General features: G+C 38.5%; 1 protein-coding gene and 1 long non-coding RNA gene across 2 annotated transcripts; one reads left to right on the top strand and one right to left on the bottom strand.

Moving 5' to 3' along the window:
• Nucleotides 1-3,570: 3,570 nt before the first annotated feature.
• LOC309492411 lies at nucleotides 3,571-5,239 on the top strand. The gene is made up of 2 exons (XR_014203531.1): nucleotides 3,571-3,952; nucleotides 4,129-5,239. It is a non-coding gene; the product is annotated as an uncharacterized lncRNA (long non-coding RNA).
• tmem179ba (transmembrane protein 179Ba) lies at nucleotides 5,144-9,506 on the bottom strand. The gene is made up of 5 exons (XM_082161376.1): nucleotides 9,349-9,506; nucleotides 8,284-8,471; nucleotides 7,035-7,172; nucleotides 6,830-6,908; nucleotides 5,144-6,030 (listed from the first exon to the last, which is right to left on the bottom strand). Exons 1-5 carry the CDS (start codon nucleotides 9,448-9,450, stop codon nucleotides 5,875-5,877), a joined length of 663 nt encoding a protein of 220 aa, XP_082017502.1. The 5' UTR covers nucleotides 9,451-9,506; the 3' UTR covers nucleotides 5,144-5,874.
• Between the last annotated feature and the right edge of the window lie 957 nt (nucleotides 9,507-10,463).

Genomic DNA, 10,463 nt, shown 5'->3' on the forward strand with positions numbered 1-10,463 from the left:
TGTCAAACACTGTATTATTAAATTAAAATCATCACTTAGAAGAAACAACATGGAAAAAGAAGTCATCCACACACATTATGAATATATATATATATATATATATATATATTGTCTATATATGCTACTGTATACATAGGCCTATACAACAGGCTACCCGTCAGAAGTTTGTATGTATAAGAAAAATGTATAATTAAAAACAACCTAGAACACACACAAAAAAAACAGCATTTGTTGCATGTGCATCTCTATCTCTAAGTTTTACCATGAAATATAATGATTAGTTGATAAGTTTTTATTGTTGTGTGACTTTAAATCCAATCTATGCTTTAAAATGTGTTTTTTTTTTTCATTTCCCAAAAACAGTAATATTGGGAAATATTATTACAAATGAACATATATCTATTTGGATATATTTTAAAATGCAATTTTTTCCTGAGATCAAGCTGAATTTTTAGCATCATTACTCCAGTCTTCAGTGTCATATGATGATTCAGAAATCGTTCTAATATGCTGATTTGCTGCTCAAGAAACTATTATTATTATTATTATCAATGTTAAAAACATGTGCTGCTTAAAGTCCCCCTGTGGTGAAAATCAAGCTTTTAATCAGAAGCTGTTCAGAGTGCAAAGTCTGCGCTTCACTTCAGAGATGTGGGTGGACAAGTACAGCATGGGAGGGCAGGGTTCGGACTCATCCCAAAAACTCCTCTGTGGCATAAAGCAACATCAGTGCAGAAGAGTCAGCTAGAGGTAGAAGAAGTCAGGAGACAGGAGGAGGGAGAGCGACATGCCAAAGCCGTCTCAATGGCCAAGCAAGGGAGATGGACCAACTGGGAGGGTCTAGAGAAGAAAAAGCTCAGCTGGCGTGACATCTGGCAGATGGAGGGAGCGCGGCTGAGTTTTATCATCAGAGCCACATACGACCTGCTACCCTCCCCCAAAATCTGAAAGAGTGGTATAGAGAAGATCCCGCCTGTTCCCTGTGTCAACTACCTGCATCCCTAAGGCACATTCTATCAGGGTGCAATACAAGTCTCACCCAAGGGCGCTATACTTGGCGGCATAACCAAGTACTCAGAGAGCTGGCATCAATACTGCAACCGAAGCGAACCACCACAAACAATCACCCACAAACATCGGCAGGACAGGTCAACTTCACAAATTTCGTACCAGCTGGCCAACATCAAGAGCATAGTGCAACACCTAAGGATGCAAGCGTCCTGCAATCAGCGTGGGATTGGAAATTGGAAGTGGACCTTGATAAGAAGCTTGTGTTTCCCCCAGAAATAGTGGCTACAACACTCCGGCCGGACATGGTCCTGTGGTCTCCAACAACATAGCTAGCATATGTTGTGGAGTTAACAGTACCATGGGAAGGTGGGGTTGAAGAGGCTTATGAGAGGAAAAATAACAAATATTCCGACCTGGCAGCTGAAGCATCCCAGAACGGCTGGAAGACCAGCATCTTCCCAGTAGAGGTGGGATGCAGGGGATTTGCTGCCACATCTACCACCAGTTTGCTGAGAAAAATAGGGGTGAAGGGTCACTCTCTCCAACAGGCCATCAAGCCCATGTCAAGTGCTGCCGAAAAAAGCAGTAACTGGCTCTGGATCAAACGTAAAGACCCCAACTGCAGCGAGGTAGAGACAGATGCTATGAGGTCAGGCTTAGGCCCGACTCAGGGAGAAGGACGCCCATGCCATCAGGGATATGAAGGGTATGGCATGGAGGGGGGTCCTGGGACGCTTGGTACACCGTTGAACCTTCTTGAAGCGTTGTGGGCTTCAATCAACGAAACGTCGATGAAGCAGGGTGCCCTCCTGATGACCCCAATGACATACCTTACCCTCCTTTTCACCACTCCACACCGACTAATACTGTCGAGAGTTTCCTACTAAAGGGACTGAAACATCTAGTTCAATTACCTTTACTTTTACATTTATGCATTTGGCAGACGCTTTTATCCAAAGCGACTTACATTGAATTTCAAGGTACACATTTAAAATTCTTATCAGTTCTTGCTTTCCCTGGGAATAGAACCCATGACCTTGGTGTTGCAAGCGCCAACGCTGTTTGAGCTACAGGAAAGCTTTACCGCCAACTGTGACGTCATAAACCAACGTGGTGGTTGAACAACCACTTTGCTACAATATGGTTTTGGGAAACAGTCGTGACTAGCAAGTTGATTTCTCCAACGATGCATCGTACTATGATAGTGAAGCAGCGAGTTACGTCATTGTCAACGTGTTATCGTCAACGAGTGGATCTCTGAGCTGGTGTGAGTGAGTTACATTCAAGCTATTTTAAGGCGTGAATACTTTTTTTTTTCACAGAAAAACATTTAAATATGTAATTTTGGTGATCAAAGATGAGTTTTAAGGGATAAAATTATTGACTACAGGCCCAGGGGGACTTTAACATTTTTGTGGAAGTGGTGACACTTTTTTCAAGATTATTTGATGAATAGAAGGTTCAATGAACTGCATTTATTAAATGTATGTATTACATTTAATAAAGCATTTATTGAATAAATCTTTTGTAACATTATAAATGTCTTCACTTTTGATCAATTTAATGCATCCTTGATTTTTAATCTTACCACAAATATTTGAATGGTATCATTGTTTACACAAAAATGTGAAGCAGCAAAAACAGTTTTCAACATTGATAATAATAATAATAATAAATATTTATTGGGCACCAAATCATATTAGAATGATTTCTGAAGGATCATGTGACACTGAAGACTGGAGTAATGATGCTGAGAATTCAACTTTGATCACAGGAATAAATGACATTTTACAACATATTCATATATAAAACAGTTATTTAAAATTGCAATAATATTACTGATTTTAATAATAAATGCAGCATTGGTGAGCAGAAGAGACTTCTTTTAAAACAATTATAAATCAACCTGGTGCTACGTAATATATTCTATAAAACGTGTAACCGTTTTAATCGTTGTTAATAGAATTTTTATTTAGCCAAATTTTTTTACCCTAATTAGAAGCCTATTTAATCACAGTGGTAAATGACCAATCTCTCCTCTTTTTCTCTCTGCCAGATGATGACTGAGACAGCAAAGGCCCAGGCCGATTCGGTGGTGTCCAGTGTGGAGTCCATGCTGGCGGACGCCGGGCGAATACAAACGCGGTGCCGGGAGCGCAGCGAGGAACTGTCCGCGGCCGCGCTGGAGCTTCACGAGGAGACCCAGAGCCTGCGGGAACAGTGTCAGGCCTCACAGCTGGACATGGCCCGCCTCAGACGCACGCTAGACGAGCTACTGGATACAAAACACGCCTACGAGGCCCGTGAGAGACAGACACGAAAACTCAGCAAGCAGCTGTAGAGACGTGAACTCGAGGAAATTAACCCAGACAGCAACATAGCGTCAGCCCTGATTCCACACGTTCCAGATGTTGCTGTCTGGGAAGTTAAGCTAAAGTAGGCCTAAATATCTCTGTAAAAAGTTATTTACATAATTTACAGAACAGAATAAAAGATTTAAAAAGGCAATTTCAAATGTATATCTCAAAGAAGAAGATTTTTTGTATTTGCAAGATATAAACTCAATATTTGGCTTTTGTAGTCGGAAGCTCGGAAGTGATGGTGACGTTGAATTCGTGGGACCGTGATGAAGTTTATTGCCTATACTTTTTAGGCTACTTCTGGCGACTTCATTTAGGACTCAAAATTCATAAAGGTTGTGTTCATCTGTGATAATTATCTTGATGGACAAAACGTGCAAGTATCATAAACTTTTGTTGAACGCAGAGCTTGTTTTTGGTGATAATTCAAAAGCCTATGGAAAAATCCTATTGGGTTTTTCTTCAAAGTGACTTCATACCCGTAGCACTCTATTATGTGCCTTAAAGGCACACTAAGCAAGATTTGTACCTTAATATAACAGCTTCGAAATCATTTAGATGGTAAACGAACTCGTAGTAGGGTGAATCATCCCATTTGCCGCTGGCAAAACCAGCAATGCTGGTTTGAGAGGTGGCGCCCGACAAATCTCGCGAGAATCACGACTTGCTTTACGGCACGACGTCACATACATCAACAACATATGAAGCAGACTCTATGGAAGACACTAGCACACATTTCAGACGTGAATCATGGCAGAGTCAACGAAGAAAACGAAGAAAGCGCGGTCGGAAGAGTGCAGAGATGGCTCTGCGTGAGTGGTATTTACGACAGTAACGTTAAATACAAGTACTCCACAGCGACTCTAGGGGTCGCTGTTTGAGAAAAACGGAAACTGCATAGTGTGCCTTTAAACTGTGAATTTATTTCTTGTTTCACAAGTTTTTCCCACCCATATGGCAGATGAATAACATAATTCCCTAAGCGCAAAAATCCCATACATTTTAATATTAAAAATGCCACCTTTGATATTTAGACATATTGTGTGACACCATAAGCTCTTCGTTGACTAAATGAATTGCTTTGAAGTGTTTGCATAGTCACAGACTCAAGCATAGGGGGTTATACAACAGATTTAATAGTCATAAAAAATATCAGTGCATAATCTGAAACCAGCGGTTCAAAAACAAATGTAGCAAGTAAAATAAAAAAGTTGCACAGAAAGAGGACTAACACGGACTCTGTGATGCCGAGATAGGCGGAAGGACACTGTGTTTCCGAGGACTTTCAGCACCTCAGATTTGGCACTTCGCCTGTGGAAAGCGGATACCATCACTGGCCAAATTATGGATTTATGTCCCTGTCAACCCAAACACACACACACACATACACACTCTTACCTCCCGTGGCTGTGTGCAAGAAAAAGCCATTAAAAATGACATCTCTACTGGGCACAAGATTAATAGGCAAACACTCTCGGAAAGACACTCTCAAGCAGTTTTGCTCATGTTAAGGACACCAAGGACTATGAATAAGAGAGTGTGTGTGTGTGTGGGGGGGGGTGTACTTATGGGAGATTCCTGGCCTACAAAACAGGCACATGAGCAGCGTCTAATGGGATTATGGAGTAATTCATATAAACAGACAGCAGAGGGCGAAAATGTTGTACATTGACACAGAGCAGGCTTTATTTAAAGTGATAGTTCACTCCAAAATGAAAATTCTGTTATCATTTACTTTATGAGATTTTCTTTCTTCTGAGATTTAAAAAAAAAAATGTTGATAACCAGACACGTGCCTTCCATAGTAGGAAAAAAAAAGAATACTATGGAAGTCAATGGGTGCCATCAACTGTCTGGTTACTGACATTCTTCAAAATATCATATTTTGTGTTCAACAGAAGGAAGAAACTCATACAGGTTTGGAACAACATGAGGGTGAGTAGCCTAAATGATGACAAAATGTGTAGGTGAACTATCCCTTTAATACAAGTGACAAGTTACAGTAGAGTGCATTAACCTTAACCTGGTTCAATTTATTGGATGTTATTCCACAAAAGCCTTGAAACTGTTATATGTGCTAATAAAATGTTTTGGCCAGAGAGTAGAAACACTAGAGTCACCATGTAGTTTCATCATGTAGTTTTCATAAAGCATTTTCCTGAAGATTTGTATGCTTAATTTTAGTTTGTGAAAACTCTAGGCAGTGTTGTCAGATTTGAACTCTTTACATAAAGCTGTGTCTCAATCAGTTCAGGTCACACCACCAATCTGGCAACCGCACACGATCACCTGCCAGGTCTGTGCTGCCAGCCACAGATCAGTAACCATGGCAACTAACCCTTGGCAATGCTAGTGAACAAAATCAAGACCGTATACTGGAACTGCCAAAATCCTTTTGGCTCAGCTAGCCAGCAGTGCGTTTGTGAATGTGCGCGTATGTGTGTGTGTGTGTATGAGAGAGTGTGTTCAAGGGACACATAGACTGCTTTAGTGTGGGGCGACACTAAGGACGTCCTCGGCGGTTGAAGAAGGGCTCGGTTTCAGAAGGGGTCACTGATGGTTCCTCTCCTCCTGACAGGGTTTCTGACCCTTTGTTGCGCTGGAACAGGACCAGACCTGCTATGATCATCCAAAAGAAGAAATTCACCCATACTGCTATCTAAGAGAGAGAAAAATAAAAGTTTCTTAAAGATGATGTTGAACATTTTTAGGGTATTTGTGCAATTGAGAATTTGCTGTTTAAAATCTAGAGATTTTAGACAACATTTTTGTCAAAATATATTGTCTAAAACATTGTCTACAAATGTCTAATAACACAGGTTATATTGTTATTATTATACAACACAAACATACACACACATATATTTTTTTTTTTTTTTATTGAATGATTGATTTATACTTTTTTAATTAAAATCAAGACAATTTTTTCCCCCTAAATATATGAGATCAATTACACAATACTCTAAAACATTGTCCTAATATATATACACAAACACAAATATATATATAGTGCTGTCAAATCAAATAAAATTTTGTTTATATTGTGTGTGTGTGTGTGTGTGTGTGTGTACATTTATTATATAAACACAAACCTTTATGTTAGATGCAATCAATCGATTTGACAGCACTAATAATATAATATAAATATATATACACACACACACACACACATCCATACATACTGTTTACATATACTGTATATATGACAATGTTTTATACAACTGTTTCGATTTTGCCATCAAGAAGATTTTGTCTTTTCTCCTCCACCTCCAGATAAATGAGAGATTTGAAGCCGGAATGTCAATAAATCGAACAGCATTAAACAGATTTAATTCATCTCAGATGTTAACTTGATGGAGGCTCTAGAAATGAGTCGGTGTGAATGAGATGTAACTCTAATATGCTTCTGCTGATAGCTCTTGTATAATGCGTTTGAATGTGTTTGTGATCAGCTCTACCTCTGCACTGTGCAGTCTGGAGTAGAACTGGCTCCCACTGATATTGCTCGACCAAGACTTATCTTGCGCTTCTTCACACCTGCAAATGCACAAAATAGTGTATTTATACAACCACTAGTTATTGATACAGTTGTTATGATGGTCAATGCTGTCTGTCTGCACTAATCAAAAGCTATTACAGAGGTCTCACACCAATATAACTCACTTTGTTATATTGGTCAGTGCATGAAGCACTGAGTCACACAGTCTGTCTCGGCCGATTTTCAGGATGCATCCCGTCACCAAGAGGAAGAAGAGGAAGACTCCAGACAAGCCAAGAGTAACGTTCATCCATAATTTCTCTCTGATACAAGACAGAGACAACATTGCAGTGTTTGAATGACATTTTAGAAAAAAAAAAATGTTGTTGCTATCCTAGTAGCTTCCAAATTAATAGTCTTAAGGGAAAAAAAATATTCATTCATGTTAGCAAGGACTCACACTCTGACAGTACAGGGACTGTTGTAACATCTCTTACTGAATTTGAAAATCACAACTTGTTATTAATATATACACTACCAAAACTAGTGGTAGGCCGATATTGATTTTTCGATGCCTGATGCCGATATCTTAGAGAACAGGCTTATACTTTAGATGGCAACTTCTTGATTCTGTAATCATCATATTACAGTATTTTAATATTTTTTAAGTAAAGAATTTGTTTAAACTTTTTTCTTTACTTGTTCACAAGTAAATAATTTAAACTATTATGTTCGCGTTCTCAGCGCTGTCAAAATAAAAGTCCGTCGCGCCATAAAAATAAAAGTCTTTAAAATAAGTGTGTGTCGGAAGCATCGCAATCGACCAAAAAAAAGTCGACCACTAACTTAAACATTTGAGCGTGAGTTCGATTTTTTAAATTAGGTCTTTTTTGTGCACCAATATAATACAATTTAAAGTAACAGTTAAGTAACATTTAAAATGTAATTTATCTGTGTCATGGTAAAGCTGAATTTTCAGCATCATTACTCCAGTCTTCAGTGTCACATGATCCTTCAGAAATCATTCTGATGATTTGGTGCTCAAGTAACATTATCATCAGTGTTGATAGCAGTTGTGCTGCTTAATATTTTTGTGGAAAACCTGATACATTTTATTCAGAACTATTTGTTAAATAGAAAGTTCAAAAGGAGAGCAGTTGTTTGAAATACAAATGTAAGTCCTGTCACTTTTGAACAATTTAATGAATACTTGAATAAAAGTATTCTGCACATCTCTTTCAACAACAAAAAAACTAACCACAATGTCTCATATCTAAATTCAAACAACTTTTTATGAGTTTGCATCACATATCCGTTTAGAGTTGCTCCTGCAATCCATCCATACTGGAGCACGACAACAAGAAACAGAAAACCTCTGTTCACATACATGAAATAAGATCACGAGCACATGATTTACGGAGCTCTTTGACATACCTTTTCACATCTCCGTCAAAACAGGCGACGTAGACCCAGTAGAGAGAGAGAGAAAAGCAGACGACAGCCACACACACTGAGATGGCTGACACAAAGTAACAGAGAGAGGAAGAACTGGATGCAAGCACACTGATGGTGTTGTTCAGACGGACTGAACCGTACAGCATACACTTCCCAGAAAAACTTCCCTGTTTGAGTGAAAAAATAAGGAAAGAATGTTATGGCTTACAATGCATCTTGTTATTACCATAGTAGGCACTTTCTACAAATAATGTACAACAGAGGGCCTGAAACTATTGAAAAATGTGGGCACAAAGGGGTGAAATACAGGTGGAATTTAATGCACTTCAAACTGGACACTTTTCATGTTTAATGTATGTGCCAGTGAACTCCACAACTACATACAAGAGCATCACTCATGGTTGTCGTCTTCATTTTTCCCTTTCATTCTTTTCCTGCTATATCCACTGTTAACAGGATGAAACACTCAACACTGAAATTCTCACTCACACTCTCCTTTTCTGCTCATCTGACTTTAATAAGCCAATTCCTCTTGAGAACAAATCCTCAGCTGGTCACATGACAGAAACAGTGACAGAACTGGAAGCTTCAGTTGCTTCTATTACACTTTCATTTTCTCTTCACTTCCGGGTTTTATTTTTAAAACGTGGGCCTATTAGTTCTTCTACGGTATGGATAATTATTAAATAAATAAATAAAAAGCATAGGCCCATTAGTTTTTCTACAATATGGATAATTATAAATAAAAAAAAGTAAAACATTTCTGGTCACATGACTATGACGATTTTAAGGGCAACTCGTGAGAGAGAAACCCCTCCAAAGAAAAGTTATGATTTTGTGTGTATTTAGGAAAAACAACAAAACACATCCCCTGCAAACAATTATGCTAAACAAAACTGTCAACAACAGTAAACTACAAGCATTCAGCTAACATCGTCAAAGTTTGAAACTTACATTCTGTCGTGTTTCTGAACGCAATAGCACCATGCAACAAGGTAAAGTCTCTTATAGTCTTCTATATTAAATAGCAGACAGCAGATATACCTGTGAGATTGTAACAGAGGCGGCTGTGATGATCCCACAGATAAAACAGCTGCCGTACAGAAGCAGCTCCAGCAACAGAGGCCACGGCAACGGCAGCGCCATAGCGTGCGTGTGTGTGTGTGTGTGTGTGTGTGTGTGTGCGCGCGCTCCACAACTCCGCACTTCTTTAACCAGCCGCGGAAGCGCGCATACACACACGCACTCATGTGTCCAAAACGCATCATGAGTTAACGACTATCATGTGATCGCAACATCGCACAATAACATGAATGAACAGAACCACATTCCTTTGCATAAGCACCAAAAATAGGTCACATTTATTATAATCACCTTATATAAGTTATAGACCTACCTACTTTTTGACTAGATTTGAGAGTATAAGTTAACTACATTAAAGTATTATTATATTAGGACCTTTTTACTTGTAATTGAACTACTTTGGTTTCTGTTAGATCAGTGCAAAGCCCTGACACACTTTAAATAATTTATTCAACCAAGGTTGTATAAACTATATCCAATATATAAAGCAAAACAAATCTATGGCCAGTTTTGGGGAAAGTTACTTTTAAAAGTAATGCTTTGCAATTTTGCGTTACTCCCTAAAAAAAGTAACTAAGCGTTACTTTTCCTCACCTGGGCTGCTTTGTTTTTTATTAAAAGCTCTACTATTGGCAAATGTAAAGGTGCTTTTTTTCACACCAAAAGTGAAATGAAAGGCATGTTCACACCAACAACGATATAGCTATCTGAGATAACTATGATAGCTATATTAGCATCAATAGTTCTGTTTATTCTATGCGAGTGCTTTTCTGTCGCTTTAAATGCTGGAACTCATTGCAGGATTGATTCTGATTGGTTGTCAATGTATTTATCGTTCATCAGCTGGAAAAAAAATCATTCTGAAAGTGATTCCAACCATATCGCTTCTGCCTTTATTGTTATAGCTGCGGTGTGAACTCTACTATTCTTTAGTATTGCGAACGACCTGTCATTCTGGACTGCAGAAGAAGAAAGTTCAACACTTCAGAAATAAAGACTAAAAAAATTAAACAGAAATGTGATGTTTATCTAAAGTCACTTTTGCTTATATTAGTTTGGTTCAATTGGATCATTGA

The sequence above is a fragment of the Leuciscus leuciscus genome (genome assembly GCF_965113295.1).
Source record: "Leuciscus leuciscus genome assembly, chromosome: 2".
Taxonomy (NCBI): Eukaryota; Metazoa; Chordata; class Actinopteri; order Cypriniformes; family Leuciscidae; genus Leuciscus; species Leuciscus leuciscus.